This window comes from Leptodactylus fuscus, chromosome 2 (assembly GCF_031893055.1).
Source record: "Leptodactylus fuscus isolate aLepFus1 chromosome 2, aLepFus1.hap2, whole genome shotgun sequence".
In the NCBI taxonomy this organism is placed as follows: domain Eukaryota; kingdom Metazoa; phylum Chordata; class Amphibia; order Anura; family Leptodactylidae; genus Leptodactylus; species Leptodactylus fuscus.
Window position 1 is genome coordinate 129,943,485 of NC_134266.1, and position 20,701 is coordinate 129,964,185.

The following is a 20,701-nucleotide window of genomic DNA, read 5'->3' on the forward strand; positions in this document are numbered from 1 at the left end:
TGCTCACAGCAGGAGGATCAACTCTCATCACATGTGGTGAGAGGATAGCTCTCTGGAGCACTGCTCTTAGGCTCTGTTCGCACGGAGTAACACGCCGTGCATTCAGACGCATGTCAGAGTGTGAGCGCTCAAAACAGATCCCATTCACTTCAATGTGTGCCGGGTCACGGGCACAACACACTGAAATCAATGGGAGGCTTTTTAATCCATTGATTTCAATGTGTAGCACGCGTGAGCCGGCACACATTGAAGTGAATGGGACCTGTTTTGAGTGCTCACTCTGACACGTGTATATGTGTCTGAATGCGCGTTACTCCATGGGAACGGAGCCTTACAATTCAGACCCGAGGGCTCACCCCAAGTGCACCGACTACCATCATTTGCATAAGATTTCAATTTTTTTTTTTCTCCAAATCTACAAAAGTATGATGTTTATGACTGTAGAGTGCTGTGTAATGTGGTGGAAGTTCAGTAAGCTTGGGAATGTTTTAGTGAGCTAGAAAAAGGAGGGATTATTTGAAATTTTACATTTTTTTTTTTGTTCTTTCTCCAAATCCCTAGTAGGTCTGATTACCAGTACAGACTAATAAATTGCAATATTTTCAGAAATCCATTCATTTTCATAACATGCTGCTGTAGTATAGGCCCAAGAGCCTTGAATAGGCTGCCAACATTAAATGGAAATGGGTCACTGTCCTCACATCTCACTCTGGGGGACAGCAATTAAAGAACATGGTGATGCCCATGGACTGCTGGTGGTCAACTGCTTCAGTTATATTTGACTAAGCTATCTTAAAAATTAACACGGATGATCACAATGCCACCAGTATTCTGCTTTGTAATACAGCAGAGACCCAACATCTAGGGCACTAATCTCCTGGGCAGGCAACATAGCTGAAGTACCGACATCTGCTTACTATTACTCAGTGTTGTAAAGGGGTCTGTGGTCCTATGACAGATTAGAAGGAACTGGAGGCTGATACTTACCCTAATAACTATATATTTGCCAAAATAAAAAAAAACCACAACATGGATTTACAGCCACTTAGAGATTTCTTTTCATACAAACTACACAACAAAATTTGAGTTACTGAAATTAACCTTTTACTTATAAAAGACAAAAAAAAATAAATCCCTAATGCCACAGATTCAGTACAAAGGGCTTAGTATGAACCCCTCACTACGCAACATCTTTCTTTCCAAGTACAGAGTGGCAATTTGAAAACCAGTGTTTATGTTGGAAGTGTTCTTAACCTTTTTAATATCTGATCCTTTTCTTAGGTTCACGCTTAAGATCACGATTTTTAGGTGCCATCCGTATAACCTCTGCCATTATTGGAATGAGAAAGTCTTGATTTGAAGGCTTACATAAAGCTTTTACAACCCTTTGTCTTTGAGCTTTCAAACGTGTTGTTCCCAAAGAATATTCTTCTGAAGCCATTCTCACCTGTTCTTGGACTCTGTGCACATTATGGTTGTGATACAAGGCAGCTAATTGTGTGCGTGCAGTTATTCCATTTGTTACAAGGTGAGCCGTTTTAGGCCGGTATTTTTGAATGGCACTGCGGAAAACCTCCAGCTCCCTGGTATATGAAAAGTATGACAAATGCTGTAGGTCTTTCTGCAAGTTCCTGTTCAACACCACTTCTTTTACTTCTCTGTGAACTGTGCTGCCTTCCTCAAGCCATTTCTTTGGACCGAATGCAGATGTTATCACTGGGTTATGACTACAATTATTGTAACTTTCACTTCCTTCCCATGAATGTTTATTAATGAGATGAAATAAAATAGAGTTCCATTTCTCAGTCAGGAGGGAAAGATCTTCATTGCAGGTACTAGCACTCCACCATAGGTGGTCTCTGGCAGCACTAACCCACTTGGCAATTTCTTCACAGTCTTTTTTCCTACTAACCTTGACCAATTTGTTACCAATTAGTTTGGAAAGTTGCCAGATATCATACTGATGTATAATGGAGGGAAAGTGTGCTTTGATCATTTTACGGAGGCTTAACTGCCTTTCAGTGCAAACTATTTTTATATTTAGCTGCTTCCTAACAAGACTTCTCAGAGCCTGTTTACAGGCTTCTGTTTTCAGGTTAAGGAAAGAAGTGCCAGCAGAAAGTTGCTCAACATGAAAAGATACAACTTTTTTGCTGTTGACGTCTACCAGCGTGTAGATTCCATGTTTGGCCAAGTGCCGAGGACGATCATACTGACCATCACCAGCCAGACACAGTGGACTTTTCTTCAGGTTGTCTATAATCGCATTTTGTTCTAAATTCCATTGATTATTGATAGCAGGAAAGAGATGATTAACCTGATTTTTACCATATGTTGCCTTGTCAATGCACAAAAGTCCTAGAATATAGAAAAGGTGTCGGACCTTCACGTAGGTTAAGCCACTGAACAGAACAGCACATGACAGTAATAGATTCCCTGCAGGGATTCCTCCCGTTTGTGGTTGACTATCCCACATTTTATAATTGTGAATTCCACAAGAGACATGAACTGTTATGCAAGTACCGTTTATTTCTTTCCAAATTTTAACTATTGGTCGATCACAGCCTTGCTCTCCTTTGCATGGCATTGAAAGTATCAATTTATCTAGGCAGCTTTCAAACACTATAAATTTGCGGTCCTTTACAGGATCACTACATATAGAGTGCGCCTCTTCTGCACGAAGTTTTAGATCCAGTAAATCAGTGTGGGAGATTTCTATTTTTGGAGGAACATTACAGGGAGTTAATGCAAGCTGAAACGTTGAATCAAATTCATGTTTTGGACTGCCACTGCTGCTGTTACTGTCATCATCCAATTCACTATCAAGGCTGTCCTCACTCTCAGTTACTGTCCCAATCAAATGGTGTTTAGCAGAAGTGCTAAGTAAAGACAATTTTTTTAGTTTCCTTTCAGAAAGTCGCCTACACTGGATTTTTTTGTGGTATTTTTTAATCTTCGTTTCAGTTGATATGGTTCTCTTTCCCCATCTTGGATCGGTTTGTGTTGAGCGCAGTTTTCTTCCCATAGGTTCAGTTACTATTCCCTTCTCCTCCGTCTTTGGCTTTTCTTCAAAGACATGCCCACAGGTGGGGCAAATCTCTCCATGAGAGAACTGGTATTCCATAAATGAACCATCGTATTCATCGTCAATTCTTTTTCTCTTACCAGATGGCAAGAGGATACAAGTTTCATTAGAGGTTGACGGGACATCAAAGACAGTTGGTATTGCATCTTTACGCAAACTTTTCCGAAAACCATCAGACTGTGTGTAGCAATACTCTCTGAAATGCTTTGAGCACATTCTATATGTGTCATATTTTTTTCCTTCAATAATTTTATCTGTAAATGCTTCAATATCACCAAAATCTTGGCCTGTCTCTATAAGCCATCTTTTTATCATCTCTCTTTCTCTTGGGAACACATGCAAAATAACTCCTTCCTCCTTTCTCCTTCCCCCAGAAAAACAGCCCTGAACAACACAAGAAGGCATTGTACCTGTAAAAACACAAACAGAAAAAGCCATATAAATACACAGAATAATTTCACTTTTATGTAAAAACAGCCAATAATAAAAGCTTGATAATGGGCACAGGCAGTATAGCATGTAGTGATCGGCTTCTAGCTCAACTATTCCATAGTAACTTGCATTGCTTCAGTACATAACAGTAGACCTGTATTTGGGCTGGAAGTCACAGCATCAGGGTGCTATAATGTGACTGCCGTTCAGAAGAATCGCAGTCGGTCTGGGAAATGCAGCCACCACACTGACAGTTTTCTGGACCAAGTAAGGAAATCTGAAGTCGTGTGTGTACCAATGTGACACATAGAAGATCCTGAAATCTCATTTGGGGCCACTACTCAACTTAACTGGCCTGATAAACACCACATGACGACATCTATAGAGAATCCATTGTAAAGGTTTAGTGGATATAGTTACATGGCATCAGATTTATGAACCCCCTAGTATACAAACTAAAAGCACTTTTCCTTAGTTTGTGTAGCTATAACCCTCAAAAGTTACTTTCTCTCCCTTCCTGCACTCATACCAGAGTTCCCGAACTCCACAAGGATCCCATTCCTTCTACCATAACCACAATAATAACTCAATGTCATGCAAAATGATGAGTGTCGTGTCACAATGTGCCATCACATCTAATGATGGTCAGTGGAGCTGAGGAAATAAAGGTAGGAGATAAATAGCCTTCATAAAGACTATTCCAACGTGGTGTCAGTAAAGAAATTATATATGCAATGATAGACTCCCTTGAAAACTGTCTAGCACACAGCATGTGGAGAGGGTTTAGCTTGGAGGCGGAACGGACATCTTTGGTACTCCTTGTGTCAGCCTCCTAGTGGCCAGATCTATACCTATGGTGCTGTGTCCATCAGTGAAAAAAGCAAGAAAATTCCAGCTGCCAGAATCAGTGGAGCAACAACTTTTAATAGAGGTAAAGAGCTGGACTTGTTGGAGGTGGTGAAAGGTCCTCTTTAAGGCCAGCTGCACTCAGGCTTTTACAGTCTGTATGTATAGCATACTTACTGAACTACACTGTATCCGGAGACACAGACTTGCAGCTATTTATGATACTGCAATTTCACATCTCTCCGCAGGACTACTGTCCCATCACAATTAGGGGTGGAATTTGGAGCAGGTTCTGCCTCAAAATCTTTCTACCATACATTTTAGTATACTCTCCTCTTTACCTACCTCCCATAAACAATCATGATGTGCCCTCTGCTATGAGAAATGCACCTCTGCTGACGCGCTGTTCACAACTACATTGGCAGAACTGCATTGTTGCTCTAGTTTATGGCAGCAACATAAATATGCAGATGTGTGTCTTATGGAGACAGATTTAGGATTACATACTGGTTATGGTGATCTAAAGATACTGGCCTCTGCCAGGTGCTGCACAGAAAAGGTATAAGAATATTAAAACGTGTTAATTAGAGATGAGCGAACAGTGAAATATTCGAGATTCGATATTCGTTTCGAGTAGAGCCTCAATATTCGACTACTCGATCGAATATCGAATCCCATTATAGTCTATGGGAAAAACTGCTAGTTTCAGGGGAAACCACTATTCGACTAAAGGAGAGTCACCAAGTCCACGAATAGCAGGAGGAGAGTGTTTAGGAGGAGTGCTGTGCAGTTAAAGCACACGGACCCCATTATAGTCTATGGGGTCTGTGTGCTTTAACTGCACAGCGCTTGCAGCTGCGCTGATAAAAAGTAAGCTCCCTCATAACCGCAAGCTGCCAGCTCTCCTGACTAGCAAAGACAAGCCTGCGGCAAATCAATGCTGGTTCTGCAGCAGGCTCGTCCTTGCTAGTCAGGAGAGCTAGCAGTTTGCTGTTACAAGGGAGCGGACTTTTTTTGTTATAGGAACGCACTGACCAGCGTTGATTGCCCAGTGTACAGCATTCGGCCAATCAAAGCTAGTTCTGCCGGAGGCTCGTCTGTGAGGAGACGGAGTCTAAGTTGGGACCACAATGAAGACTGCTGTGGTCTGATCTTAGACTCCGCCTCCTCACAGACGAGCCTCCGGCAGAATCAGCGTTGATTGGCTGAATGTTGTACACTGGCCAATCAACGCTGGTCAATGCATTCCTATGAGAAAAAGTAAGCTCACTCATAACAGCAAGCTGCCAGATCTCTTGACTAGCAAGGACGAGCCTGCTGCAGAACCAGCATTGATTTGCTGAATGCTATACACTGTATAGCATTCGGCCAATCAACGCTGGTTCTGAATAGAATATTTACTGCGAATAGCTAGTAGTATTCGATCGAGTACGAATATTTCGAATACCGTAGTATTCGATCGAATACCTACTCGATCGAATACAACTCGCTCATCTCTAGTGTTAATAAGTACAATTGCAGATTGATGAAAACTCACATGCTATTAAAATGATTTTTTGCCACATCCACTGCAGAACAGCAGCAAAAATTATGCAGTTTTCCCACAATTTCAAAACACACAGAAAACTGGTGTAGAGGGTTGATGTTCAGGTACACATTTGGCACATTAAGGCCCTTTCTTGCACTAAATGTGTACCTCAAGCCCCACTCTGCATCTCGGCCGCCACATTGTGCAAATGAGGGATCGGGGAGGGCAGTTTTCTGGCATGAGTTACAATGGAAGCCTAACTGGCGTAGGTTTGTGTTTTGGCACAGGGATGGCAGACAGATTAATGAAGATGCTAGAGCTTGTTAAGAAATCTCTCAGTCCAGGCTCAGTGGTTAGCACTGTAGCCTTGCAGCGCTGGAGTCCTGGGTTTGGATCCCGCCATGAACAACATCTGCAAGGAGTTTGTTTGTTCTCCCCATGTTTGCATGGATTTCCTCCCATTCTACAAAGACATACTGATAGGAAAAAATAAAAATAAAGTACATTGTGATCCCTATATGGGGTTCACAATCTACATAAAAAAAAAAAAAAATTAAATCTCTCAGTCCAGGCACTAGTCAGCCTGTTTATTAAGACGTGTGATAAGCCAGTCTTATTAAATTTGCCCTATTGCTGCATTTTGTAAGAACATGTACCTGATGCTAAAACTCTCCTCCTTGCTCTGACAGTCGTTGGGTATTGCATGGCCCAAATGAAAGCCAGGGGTTCAACAATAACCTCTGGGTGGGCTATTCATGGAGGGGTATAAGACACTTAGAGACAGTCTAATATGGGCATCCTGTCTAAAGCGGAGAGGTATCATTAATGCGTACCTCCAGTTACAAGCAGCTTTTCCTAAATGAATAGTACAAGTGAAAATAAATTTTTGTAATATACATCTTATTAATCCTTTCCCTACGGTGTCTGACAAGTATTCAAATATGTAAGTCTTTCAGAAGCTGAGCAGCCGCCATATACGCTGGGTTTCTGCTGTAATATACAGTAGAGACCTGGCAGCAATGCATTAACTTCTCTAACGTATTGGTTAAAACTAACAGAGTCGTCCTTTTCCCAGTGATGCATGGAGCACATTGCCAGCCCTCGGAATAAGATCTGGGGATGGTGACCATGGACACGACAGCCAGAGCCGAACTGATATTTTTTTTCTGTTGTGTTTACTCTTAAAAATTTAAATAAATAGTGATCAGAGCAATATACATTCCCCAAAATAGTAGCGCTAAAAAGGTAGATCTTGCCTCGCAAGAAGAAAACACCTTATGCTTACCCATACACGAAAATATAAAAAAAGCAATATCTGTATCAGATTTTTCTTCATTGTAAAGTTTTGCTTTATTTAAAAATGGGCTCAAACGTAAATAAAAGCTATATTAATTTGGTATCCCCAAAATCATACTGACCCATATAATACGGGTATTTCCTCAATTCCACTTCATTCTAATTTTTTTCAGAAACCTGAGACCTTGTGCAAAATATTAAGTAAAATCATTATGAAGTAAAATTTGCCCCACAAAAATTAAGCCTTCATGTGACTGTGCGAATGGGAAAATAAAGACAACGTTATGGCTTTTGGAAGACGTGGAGGAAATAAATAAAATCAAAACATGGCTGTGAAGGGGGTTAATAATATGTTTCTATTAACCCCTTCCCACGGCAACCATTTTTAAATTTTCGTTTTTGACTTCTTGCCTTCCAAGATCCATAACTTATTTTTCCATTTAGAGAGCTGAATGAACACTTAATTTTTGTGGGAAAAGTTGTATTTCGTAAAGGTACTATTTCATAATCCACACAATGTACTGTGAAGCTAGAAAAACTGTGTTTGTGTTATTTTTGGTTTTATAGTGTTCACCGTGTTACACATCACTTGTATTTTATATGTTCGTACGACTCCAGGGATACCAAATGTACGGTATGTGGTTTCCATCCAAAGGGTGCATTAGGAGTCTAGATGTACTTTTTATTTATACCATTTTAGGAAATGTCTGATGCTTCCATTGCTTTTTATTCAAATTTTTACATTAAAAATGGAAACGCTGGGAGCCAGATAAATTCCAGTTGAAACAGAATCAGAGGGAGTGGCACCGACTGAGGGTTGCAAGGATTTGGCGTTGGTAGAAACAGGTTTTCTTGAACAACTTGGCAGGACAGTGGCTCACAGGTTAGTACTGTAGTCTTACAGCCTTTCAATAGGTGCCACTCTCACTGATTCTGACACAGTTGGAGTTTATCAGGCCCCCACCATTCCTGAGCAATCAACTGTTAGTTTCATTATTATAATGCTTTCTAGTCAGGTGCGTGGTCTCTGGCTGTCTACTCTATCCCAGGGCTGCCCCTCCCCACTTCCCGCAGCCCAATTTAAAAATTTTAGCCTGGGCAATCTTTACAGGGGTATTCCAGACCAAAAAAAAAAAAAAAATTTTAAAAAGGTATTTTGGTGCTATTAAGGGTTAATACGCACACAAAAATACCTCTAGCAATGTTTTGAGTGATTTCTCAGTTTCCCTGGGAGCTTCTGACATCTTCAGCATTTGTTTACATTAGTAACTAGCTTCCTGCTGTCTTAGCTCTTCCTCCCTCCCTGTCTCACAGCCTCCTTCCCTGTTTCCCTAGCTAGCCCAAAGGCTACTAGCCCTACCTACCTAAATATGTCCACTCCACCCCATTATACTTACCTGTCTTCTGTGTCCTGTCCACTCCTTCTTCTGTGGACTTCTGCGGTGCCTGCATAATAGAGCCAACAGATCTCCATTGCGCAAGCCTTGAAACCACAGTGCTAGGAGCATGCTGTTTCTATAAGTCCTGTCCTGGTGGTCAGGTTGGCTGTAAATGAACCATCTCTCCCCATTGTTGTGGCATGGAGGGCTTCTCCTCTCTGGCAGCAATTACAGACAGTGGTGGGTAGAGAGTTGGGATTGATAAGGTGGCATTAACTCTTTAGATACCACAGCTAAGAACTGTGGTATTTAGCAAGTTTCAGAGAGATGGCGCTACCTCTAGTACGCACCAGTCTTGATGCGGTAGCCACAGGTCTAAAAGAAGGCCATGAAGTCTACCTTCAGTGTATGCCTATATACTATTATATAGCATTATACTGAATGTCTGCAGGAGACAAAGGAGCATTATACTGTGTGGGTACAATTAATGGGGCATTAGTGCCCCCCACACAATATAATGTCCGATTAGAATGCAATACTTTCATGCCCAGTTGTGACTGAAGCGGTGGTCAGACCTTATCACAAAATCGGTGTTAAAATCCATGTGAAATTCAGCACGCATGGATATAATGCAGTTATGTCAAACACTCCATTAGTTGATATAAAAAAATAAAATAAATAATATATATATATTTATTTTATTTATTTTTTTAATTTATATATTATATAAAAATAAAAGTCTTAAGGAAGTAACTAGCAGTGCATGACTACCATAGGGTGAAGTATAGTCTATGAAGTACCGTGATGTAGTGATGGTCTACAGCAGTTAGACAGTTAATACTACTACACGACTGACACAAATACACTAGCACTAGTTCTAGCTATCCAGCACACACGTACGTTATATAGTTCAGTCCAAGACACAGTCATACGTTCAGTCACTGCAGATAACTGATCTCTATTAACCCATACACCACGCTATCACGTAAACATATATAGGCGCCCTACATCACACGAGTTCACAAACAATGTGCCGGATTACATGTGACAAGAAAACTTACTAGAAGCCGAAGAACCCGCAGAGAGCGAATGTACGGAGCGCAGGAAAGGGCGGGAGAAAGACTTTGTGCTGCTAGGTTGTAACACACAATCCCACAGAGTAATGAGGAAGAGGGGCCCAGTACACAGGAGCGGAAGAGGAGGCAGCGGAAGGAGCCAGTGCCTGCCTCAGGAAGCAGGAAGTGACGGGACATCCGTCTACATAGACGTACGAGCCGGTATACGGGATGTTTATAGGTAGAGGCAGAAAGCCCTTATTATAACTAATGGCTAAGGATGCGCATATACAAGTATCATAGCACGTGTACTATACACTGAGAAATGAAAGAAGCTCACGGACACTGACTAGCATTTACACAAGTTTTATGCTTGAGATCACCTTTTCATAAAAGCAGATTTGGTCTCCTTCAGTCCTTGGGATTTGTTTGTGCATTTTATTTTATACAACTATAAAACCCTTATACAGCAACTGGAAAAAGCAAAGCACTTACAACTTAAATATGGCTGGTTTTGGCAAAACTGACAGTAACTGGTCAGATATAAATGGAGCACATCGTTCCTAACAAACATCCATTGGGATCACAACCGAACGTACATGTGAAACATATGTGTTGTGTGAATAGAATTTAAAAGGGTTGTCGGCTAATAAAACATTTGTTGTTCCTTATTTCCTTTCTGCCAGTTTATAGATGAGAGATTACCACGATAGCCCTTACAGATTTGGCACGATTTGTTGTTAAAAATGCTGTCAGGAATGAAGATCTGCAATGGGATCGCTATTTCGTACATTTTCTTTTTTTAAAAACTGTTTATTTAAAGGATTTTATCAATAAAGAGAAACAGCAAGGACGATAAATCTGTATCGTTTCAAAAGCATGCAAATAAAGTAGTGGTACAATACACCAATAAAACAATATCAAGTAATAAAAGTCATAAAAAAAGATCCAGACAAAAAACAGACAACGACAAGGAGGGGCAAAACTAGACAGGAAATACAAGGGCAGAAAAGACTAGGGAGAAACATCAACAGGGAGAGGAAAAGTCCTCTGTACAACATTTTCACCAGCAAATTGCTCCAGATCTGTAAGGGCTATCATGATGATCTTGGTATCATTTTAAAGATGAGATTCTCATCTTTAAAATGAATCCTAGATCATCTTCATACCACATACGTCCTCTTCTACTATTGTGTCACCCTGTCTGGACATATCAATACGTGGGTGATAAAGGGTTAAAAGGGTTATCCAGTTTCTAATATTGATGGTGTATCCCAGGTGTTGGATCACTGCAGTAGCTGCGCTTGTCACTTGCCATACAAACTGGCAAGTGGAGGTACTGCATAGACCTCCATGGGGCAGTGCTGCGGTACAGTTTGTATGGTGAGTGAAAAATTCTGCTCTCCCTCGCTGACACGGCATTGGTATAGATCCCCCCCAGATTAAATATTTATGGCCTATCCTGAGGAAACCAGACAGAAACCGGATAACTGTTTTAATTATTTATTTTTATGTCTAATCTAAGGATAGGGAGGGTATTTTAAAATCTTGTTTGTTTTCTTTCAAATAATTTTTTATTATTTTTATAGGCAATTAAATTAGATACATACATTGCATCAAAGAATATATCCTGTTCATGTCTCCAGTTTTATTTATTTATTTTGTTAATGTCGATTGTGAGCCCCATATAGGGCTCACAATGTATATTTTTTCCCCTATCAGTATGTCTTTCAACTATGGGATGGAAAACCACGCAAACACGGGGAGAAGCTGCAAACTCCTTGCAGATGGTTTTTTGCCCTTGGCAAGATTCAAACCTAGAACTCCAGCACGGTAAGGCTGCAGTGCTAACCATTGAGCCACCATGTGTCCCTTGTCTCCAGTTTTATTTTGTTAAATATTTTTTAACTTAGATTTTTAGACCTATAGTATATGCCTGTCAGTAGTTTACTCTTTGACCTAGAAATTAATGGAGCGGTAGAACACATGCTCAAAAGGGTTATCCATCTTCTAAAAATTATCTGCAAATACATCCATGGCAGTGCTAAATACTCATGCTCCTTGTATCACTTTTATGTACAGTGTTGGCCAAAAGTATTGGCACCCCTTCAATTCTGTCAGATAATACTCATTTTCTTCCAGAAAATTATTGCAATCGCAAATTCTTTGGTATTATTGTCTTCATTTAATTTGTCCAAAAACCACAAAAAGAATTGTCAAAAAGCCAAATTGGATATAATTCCATACCAAACATAAAAAGGGGGTGGACAAAAGTATTGGCACTGTTTGAAAAATCATGTGATGCTTCTCTAATTTGTGTAATTAACAGCACCTGTTACTTACCTGAGGCACCTAACAGGTGGTGGCAATAACTAAATCACACTTGTAGTCAGTTGAAATGGATTAAAGTTGACTTAACCTCTGTCCTGTGTCCTTGTGTGTACCACATTGAGCATGGAGAAAAGAAAGAAGACCAAAGAACTGTCTGAGCACTTGAGAAGCAAAATTGTGAGGAAGCATGAGCAATCTCAAGGCTACAAGTCCATCTCCAAAGACCTGAATGTTCCTGTGTCTACCGTGCACAGTGTCATCAAGAAGTTTAAAGCCCATGGCACTGTGGCTAACCTCCCTAGATGTGGACGGAAAAGAAAAATTGAGAGATTTCAACGCAAGATTGTGCGGATGGTGGATAAAGAACCTCAACTAACATCCAAACAAGTTCAAGCTGCCCTGCAGTCCGAGGGTACAACAGTGTCAACCCGTACTATCCGTCGGCATCTGAATGAGAAAGGACTGTATGGTAGGATAACCAGGAAGACCCCACTTCTTACCCAGAGACATAAAAAAGCCAGGCTGGAGTTTACCAAAACTTACCTGAGAAAGCCAAAAACGTTTTGGAAGAATGTTCTCTGGTCAGATGAGACAAAAGTAGAGCTTTTTGGGAAAAGTCATCAACATAGAGTTTACAGGGAAAAGAAAAAGGCCTTCAAAAGAAAAGAACACGGTCCCTACAGTCAAATATGGTGGAGGTTCCCTGATGTTTTGGGGTTGCTTTGCTGCCTCTGGCACTGGACTGCTTGATGCATGGCATTATGAAGTCTGAAGACTACCAACAAATTTTGCAGCATATTGTAGGGCCCAGTGTGAGAAAGCTGGGTCTCCCTCAGAGGTCATGGGTCTTCCAGCAGGACAATGACCCAAAACACACTTCAAAAAGCACTAGAAAATGGTTTGAGAGAAAGCACTGGAGACTTCTAAAGTGGCAGCAATGAGTCCAGACCTGAATCCCATAGAACACCTGTGGAGAGATCTTTTGTCCGGCCCAATTTTGGAGTTTTGTGTAAAATGAACAATGATTTGACTTTTTTTTTCACTCTCTTTTGTGTTTTTTCATTGCAAGCAAAATAAATGAAGATATTAATACCAAAGAGTTTGTGATTGCAATCATTTTCTGGAAGAAAATGAGTATTATCTGACAGAATTGCAGGGGTGCCAATACTTTTGGCCAACACTGTACATGCAATGAATCTGTGCATAAACTACATTTCCCATGATTCATTTGAATCCTCTCACTTTCTGTGTTTGCTGCTCACATGAGGTGGGGGGGGGGGAGTGAGCTTGCAAATGAAACATCACAGCAGTATGTGACCTCAGATGTGGCACTTAGGGGGCGTTCACACTACCGTCTGTGTCCGACAGGTAGTGTCCGCTCCTAGTGTCCGTTCAAAATCTCGCGCAGACATTAGCAGCAAACACTAGCTGTGTCCGTGACACCTGTCATTTATTTAAATGACGATCATGTCGGGTTTTTCTGTCCACTTGAAAAGTCAGACATCTTTACAAGCGGACAGTGAAGGACAGGCACGGAGTGCAAAAGAACGCACCCGATCTCCATTTAAATAAATGACAGGTGTCACGGACACAGCTAGTGTCCGCTCCTAATGTCCATGCGAGATTTTGAACGGACACTAGGAGCAGACACTACCTGTCGGATACATACGGTAGTGTGAACGCCCCCTTATTTATTACCTGTGATTTCACTGCAGAGGAGAGTGGAGAAGGGAGGTGTATACAGACAGTGACTCTTGAAATCATGGAAGTTGTAGTCTGTCCATGGATTCGCTGCATGTAATTAACAGTGATACAAGAAGCTGCTAGTAGAAGAAAGCCAAACAAAGGCAACAGTGAGTATTTAGCACTGCTTTGATGGATTTGCAAAAAAATTTGGAAGCAGGATAACCCCTACACCATTTGAAAGGGGGACACAGGACACCCATTGTGATGATCAGTGGATAGATTTAGGCTTAATTCTTGGGAAAACCTCTTTCAGTCATTTTCAAAGAAAATTTCTAGGTGTGAGCTAGCCTATATTAACTTATTGATGACATTTTGAGAACTAATTAATGCGATAAATACAGACTTCCTAATAGAATCACTTAATAGATAAACATGGCAATTCATGAACTGATCTTTCCTCCCAAGATGTTGTTAAATGTAAGTTGCTGACACAGTATGACACCCAGATAGTTCCCCAGCTTGCAAAAGATAAGACATCATGTCGCTATTTGGTTAACACCCATCAGCGTCATCCTTCACTTGTGTACTTACTTAGGCTGAAGAAAACGACCCGGTTTTATTCCCTTGACATCTAAAATGGCACCAAGATACGCTTCCAGCTTGAGAGGACGTCTGCCATGGTTACTTTTTCTGATAGAGTCAGCTTTTATAATTGTTGTTATGGTATTTTTTCCAAAAGGCTACAAAATACAAAAAAACTTGAGCGATTATGCAGGTAAGAATATGTATTTACATATGTAGCTGATCACTTGTCAGCTTATTTACATCTTAACCCACAACTAGTTTAATTCTCACCATTCCATCTATATACTTTTATTCGAGACTTTTATAGCAATATATTTCAAATGTGAACTAATGTTGAGTAATTTAGCTGTATAATGTTACATTTGAATATACAACAGACACAGCACATACTGTATATCTTGCTCGCCAATGTGCCAGTCATTATAGTCATCATATAATGTACATGAGGTAGAAGGTCTTTTTATTTGAGTACTAAATGTGTTAAAAGTTCTTAATATACTTGTGTTATATACAAATATAAGGTGTATTAGTAGTTGTGTGGATGTACCATATATAAGCTTTATTGCAAGAGTACATTTTGTGCTTAATGCATGAACACATTTTTAAACAACTTTTGATTTTCTGGTAGCATTTGTGACATGAATAAACTTCAGCACCTTAACCACTTCAGTACCAATTTCTGGTCCAGGACCAGACCTATTTTGGTTTTTTTTTTGCATGTGCGGTTTTGAGGGTTGTAATATTTTATCATTTGTGTTATTCAACTAATTTTTGTGTCTTTTTTATGGTGACACATTGGGCTTTATTTTTATGTTGCTTTTATTTTTGCAGATTATATTCAGGAAGAGGAGGGAAAATTTGTTTGTTTTTCACTTTTCATTTTTTTAAAATTAATAGCACAAAGTGATACTAAAACACTTTATATGGGCTAGTTCACACAAAGTTTTTTGCAGGTGGATTTTGACGTGGAATCCGCCTCAAAATCCGCCTGCAAAAAAGCTCCTATTCATTTGAATGGGAGCTGCTCACTTTTCTTTCCCCTCTAGCGTTTTTTCTGCTAACGGGAAAAAGAAGCAAGATGCCCCTTCTTTACACAGATTCCACGACTGAGACAGCCACGTCATCCCCGCTGAGAGACTCCCTTCTGATTAAGCCCATTCATTTGGGCCTCATTAGGAGCAGGATGCCGCAGCAGGATGCCGATGCTTGTTTCTGCCACCTTTTCTACCCTGTAAACATACCCTAAGGATCTATTCACATGGAGGAAAATGGTGAGGAATTTGGTGTGGAATTTCAGTGCTGAAAAAAAGCCTTCCATTGACTTCAATGGATTCCTTTTTCTGCTAGCAATGAGAGGCTTTTTATTCAGCGCTGAAATTCCACACCAAATTCCTCACCATTTTCCTCTGTGTGAATGGACCTTAAGGCTGAGGCCCCACATTTCAGAAATGCAACTTTTTTTGTTGCAGATTTTGCTGCGTTTTTTTAAGCCAAAACCAAGAATGGCAACAAAAGTAATGGGACATATCTAGAAAGTACTTATGTTTCTGTCTTCTGCTTAATCCACTCCTAATTTTGGATTAAAAAAACACAGCTAAATCTGCAACAAAGAAAAACTGTGCTTCTGCAAAGTAGGGCCTCAGCCTAAAATATTTATTCCTCTCCATTATGGTAAGGGTCCATTCACACGGTGTAAACGTGCGCTAATTTTGTTGTGTATTTTTACACGTGTAAAAAAAAGACGACCCGTTTTTTGGCGCTACAGAGTTTTGTTGTGTTTTTTGTTGCGTTTTCTGGCGCATTTTTTTAACATGTGTAAAATAACAGAAAACGCAACAAAAACCGCTTCAAAAAACACATCAAAAAACGCCTCGCCTATTTTTACACATGTAAAAATACACACCAAAATGAGCATGCGTTTACTCCGTGTGAATGGACCCTAATTTTTATTTTTTATGGTGTTGTTCGGGGTGGGGCTAGATGCTGTGATAAGGCCACTTTATTGGCATATTATTTTATTTATTTTTAAATTTATTTTACTTTGATTTTCATTTTTTACTTTTCTACTTTTTCTTTCCTTTTGTTATTAACTTTTTTTACATTGTGTCCCCCATAATGTCATTATAGACCTTTGGGGACATCTGATCACAATTTTTTTTATTTTTGTGGTGGAAGCTGATTTCCCCTGTAACTGGGGCTGATACATACAGCCCCAGTTGCAGGAGGAATACAGCCTCCTGACCATGATTGTCTGAGCTAACAGACTCTCATGCCATTGGATTATGTGACAGCTGGGTCAGAGGGGCGCCACATCGTTGCGGCGCCCATAGCTGTGTATACAGCGCTCATTTGCCAAATTTAAGTAACGATTCAATCTGAATTCATTTGTGGCAAATCGCATTAAAGAGGTATTCCCATAACTCTTGTTCTGCAGCCTGCAGGCCCTGTGCTCACTTCACTTCCTGGTTTTCTCAGCACATTGGTGGGTGGGGTTTCACTTGCTCTGCTATCTGCTATGTTTGCAGTCAGTAATGAGGGATTGGTTGTAAATGCATTACCACAGTATGAGGCTGAAGTAGATGCTGATATAGCAGAGCTGGATTTGAGTCAGTTTGCATTACATACAGAGGCTTATCTCAGCCCTTATCAGCCAAATTCAATAAAACCGTCTCATAAGTGGAAGAGCAGGAGATAATCTCGGAGGTCTCCCCCCTCCCTTATCTGAGGAGCTCCCTTGCTTGTCAGACATACACAGCTCAGAGCTGCTCCCTCCCCTCCTGAGACCAGGCAGCTACATCACTAAGTGACTGAGCAGATAAGCTCGTGGTCCAGGGCCCGTTGTCATAGAAACACATGTAAACAATGAAGTGAATTAGAGGCCAAACAAAGCAGTTTTGATAAAGCAATGTATTTCGAAAAAGTCTTAAATCCACATAAACTAGCAGTATAGATAGGATCCTTGCTATGGGACAACTCCTTTAACCCCTTCCTGACATCTGCCCTAATTGTATGGTGCTGCCGGGAAACACTTCCTACAAACCACGGTAGAAGCATGGTGCACACACAGATACTGTGAGGGGGCATTCACACGGAGGAAGTTGGCACTGATTCTGGTGCGATAACTCAATGGGTTCCGTTTTCCACGTGGATTCTGACGCAAGTTATCACGCAAGAATCAGCGCCAACCTCCTCCATGTGAATGCTCCTTGAAACAGCTGAGACTGTCCTCTAACATCCCCTGTCGGAGCTGAGCTCCGATCGTGGGTGTGTTTACCCCTGAGATGCCGTTTATCAAACAAGTTTTACTCTGCAGCCATAATAAGATGTTACCTGTAGAGATGAGCGAACAGTGAAATATTCGAGATTCATTTCTAGTAGAGCCTCAATATTCGTCTACTCGATCGAATATCGAATCCCATTATAGTCTATGGGAAAAAATGCTTGTTTCAGGGGAAACCACTTTTCGACTAAAGGAGAATCACCAAGTCCACGAGTAGCAGGAGGAGAGTGTTTAGGAGGAGCGCTGTGCAGTTAAAGCGCAAGGACCCCATTATAGTCTATGGGGTCCGTGCGCTTTAACTGCACAGCACTTGCAGTTGCGCTGATAAAAAGTCAGCTCCCTTGTAACCGTAAGCTGCCAGCTCTCCCGACTAGCAAAGACGAGGCTCGTCTTTGCTAGTCGGGAGAGCTGGCAGCTTGCTGTTTCGAAGCAGCTGACTTTTTTTGTCATAGGAATGCATTGACCAGCGTTGATTGGCCAGTGTACAGCATTTGGCCAATCAACGCTGGTTCTGCCGGAGGCTCGTCTGTGAGGAGGCGGAGTCTAAAATCGGACCACAATGGAGACTGCTGTGGTCTGATCTTAGACTCTGCCTCCCCACAGACGAGCCTCCAGCAGAACCAGCATTGATTGCCCGAATGCTGTACACTGGACAATCAATGTTGGTCAATTCATTACTATGAGAAAAAGTCAGCTCCCCCGTAACAGCAAGCTGCCAGCTCTCCTGACTAGCAAGGACGAGCCTGCTGCAGAACTAGCGTTGATTGGCCGAATGCTATACACTGTATAGCATTCGGCCAATCAACGCTGGCTCTGAATCGAATATTTACTGCGAATAGCTAGTAGTATTCGATCGAGTGCGAATATTTCGAATACCGTAGTATTAGATCGAATACCTACTTGATCGAATACTACTCGCTCATCTCTAGTCACCTGTATTCTATGTTTTGGTCACTGCGGCATCTCAGGGGTTTTATTATATATTGGGGTGCAGCTGCTCCTATTTGCCAGTGACCTCAGATCTTCCCCATCACTGTTTCTCCGCATACTTGGTTTATCCTGCCCTGAATGGAGACTGTCAGCCTATGCGTCTGAATGAGCTGACAGCCTCCTATACACTGCAATACAATTGTATTGCAGCGTATACCTATTGAAGTAGCGATCAATCCCCTTTAGGGACAAAAAGAAAAAATGGAAAAGTAAAAAAAAAAAAGTGTTTAACCCCCTCCCCCCTAGAGCTGGTCCTATGATTATACTCTGGGGTCTCCTCAAACCCCAGAGTATAATAATCAGAGACCCAGAGGAAGTTTTTTTTTACAAATAACAAACACTTTGAGGGGATCTCTAAACAGTTATATCAGGCCATTATAAAACATAGAAAAGTGTTTTGATGTTATATGAAAGAAGAAATTGTCATAAAACACCAATATAGCATCATAGCATTTTTTCTATATTAATCCAGAGGTCATCAGTTAAAAACACAATCGAGATTGACATTTGTTTCTGCTATACAGTGTTGACCAAAAGTATTGGCACCCCTGCAATTCTGTCAGATAACACTCATTTTCTTCCAGAAAATGATTGCAAGCACAAACTCTTTGGTATTAATATTTTCATTTATTTTGCTTGCAATGAAAAAACACAAAAGAGAGTGAAAAAAAAGTCAAATCATTGATCATTTTACACAAAAGTCCAAAAATGGGATTTGACATCGTAATTATTATAACATCAAAAGAGTTATACCCGGTTCACATTAGTGTTTGGCTTCCATCCGGAATGAGTTCGCAGGAGCACCCCCCGAACGGAATACCAACACAACTGCAAGCGCTGTGCAGTTAAGCACATGGAACCCATAGACTATAATCTCGTGCGGGCAGTGCGTGGCAAGCACACGGACCCCATTATAGTCTAGAGGGTCCATGTTCTTAATTGCACAGCGCTTGCAGTTGAGTTGGTATTCCGTTCGAGGGGTGCTCCTGCGGACTCATTCCGGACGGAAGCCAAACGCTAATGTGAACCGGGCATAACTCTTTTGATGTTATAATAATTACGATGTCAAATCCAAACATTTTCAAGTTGCAGAACAAGAGCATAGCATTTACAATACATTCAGTAACTAAAAAAAAGGTCGAAGGAACTTCCTAATGTAGTTACTTTTGGAGTACAGAAATGATATACTATACAGGTTAAAATAAAAATCTAAAATAGAAAAGAAATGTTGCAGGATTCACCATTTTATAACTGTCTCCTTTATCGACATAAATGCTTTAAAAGCCCATGCATTGGTCTAAGTAGCATAAGAAAAGACATGACAAAATTATTCATGCTTCATCTTGGCTCATGGATAATGTGAAAAGACGGCCAGTCATAATTTTTTATGCTATTCAACCCAATGCTTTGAATTTTAAAGTATCTGTATCAGTAAAGAGGAATGTAAGGCTGCTGCCATCTGGTGTACTTTATACGGCTACAGCTGCATTCAGTCTTCAGGCCTCCGATACTTTCACTTCTTAGTAATTGAAACACCAGTTAATTGGTGGACGCGGTTTTTCTGCTGCTCTACAGCCAGTAATGAGATATAGCTGAAATGATTTGGTGTATCACTTACTGAGAAGTGAAAAAAAAAATCGCATCCTGAGGAATTAATGTGACTAGAACAGGTACATTGTGCAGTAGCAACGTTATAAAGAGGTGGATGCTGCAATATTTGTTTTCTGATTTGGATTACATAACACCCTATTGGAATTGCTGGGAACCACACTAGAGTTCCAGGTAAATGGATTTTCTCCAGCTTTGTAGGACAAAATAAAAAGTTTTGTTTACTCTTGTGTGGTTATTCTAAAATAAGATTTTCATGGTTTATTATAATGCTAAGGCCTAATGTGACGTCCCGCAGCAAAAAAAGGGGGAAAAACAGCCGAGACAACGCATCACAGTTCTTACCGCAGCGCTTTAGACAGAAAGTTTGCAGAGGTTTGCTCTGTGGACTTTCTGTTTCAGTTATACCTATGGGGAAACTGCCGGCGTTTCCATAGGTATAATTGACATGCTGCGTGTCCACAACGCGGTTTTTACCATGAAGTGGGCATGGTATTTGCTAGAATCCCATCCACTTTGCCCTGACTGTAAAATGCTGTGATTTTTCCCACAGCGTTTCCACCACAGGCAAATTGCGGCGTTTATGCCACATGGGGCCCC

At 40.8% G+C, this 20,701-nt stretch overlaps 2 protein-coding genes across 3 annotated transcripts in view; one reads left to right on the forward strand and one right to left on the reverse strand.

Moving 5' to 3' along the window:
* Positions 1-1,139: 1,139 nt before the first annotated feature.
* Positions 1,140-9,743, reverse strand: LOC142195096 (uncharacterized). Its single transcript, XM_075264621.1, has 2 exons — positions 9,628-9,743; positions 1,140-3,495 (listed from the first exon to the last, which is right to left on the reverse strand). Exon 2 carries the CDS (start codon positions 3,488-3,490, stop codon positions 1,259-1,261), a length of 2,232 nt encoding a protein of 743 aa, XP_075120722.1. The 5' UTR covers positions 3,491-3,495; positions 9,628-9,743; the 3' UTR covers positions 1,140-1,258.
* A 4,511-nt stretch (positions 9,744-14,254) lies between these two features.
* The window catches only part of LOC142195102 (RH-like protein), a 51,780-nt gene continuing 45,333 nt past the window's right edge, over positions 14,255-20,701 (forward strand). For both annotated transcript variants that reach the window (XM_075264627.1, XM_075264628.1), the window contains exon 1: positions 14,255-14,413. In XM_075264627.1, the coding sequence (XP_075120728.1) occupies positions 14,275-14,413 (139 nt within the window). In that variant the 5' untranslated portion in view covers positions 14,255-14,274. The remainder of the gene's footprint in view (positions 14,414-20,701) is intronic.

What these genes read in the sequence shown, in the direction of transcription:
- LOC142195096 (XM_075264621.1), bottom strand. Translation starts at nt 3,490, where the DNA reads ATGCCTTCTTGTGTTGTTCAGGGCTGTTTTTCTGGGGGAAGGAGAAAG.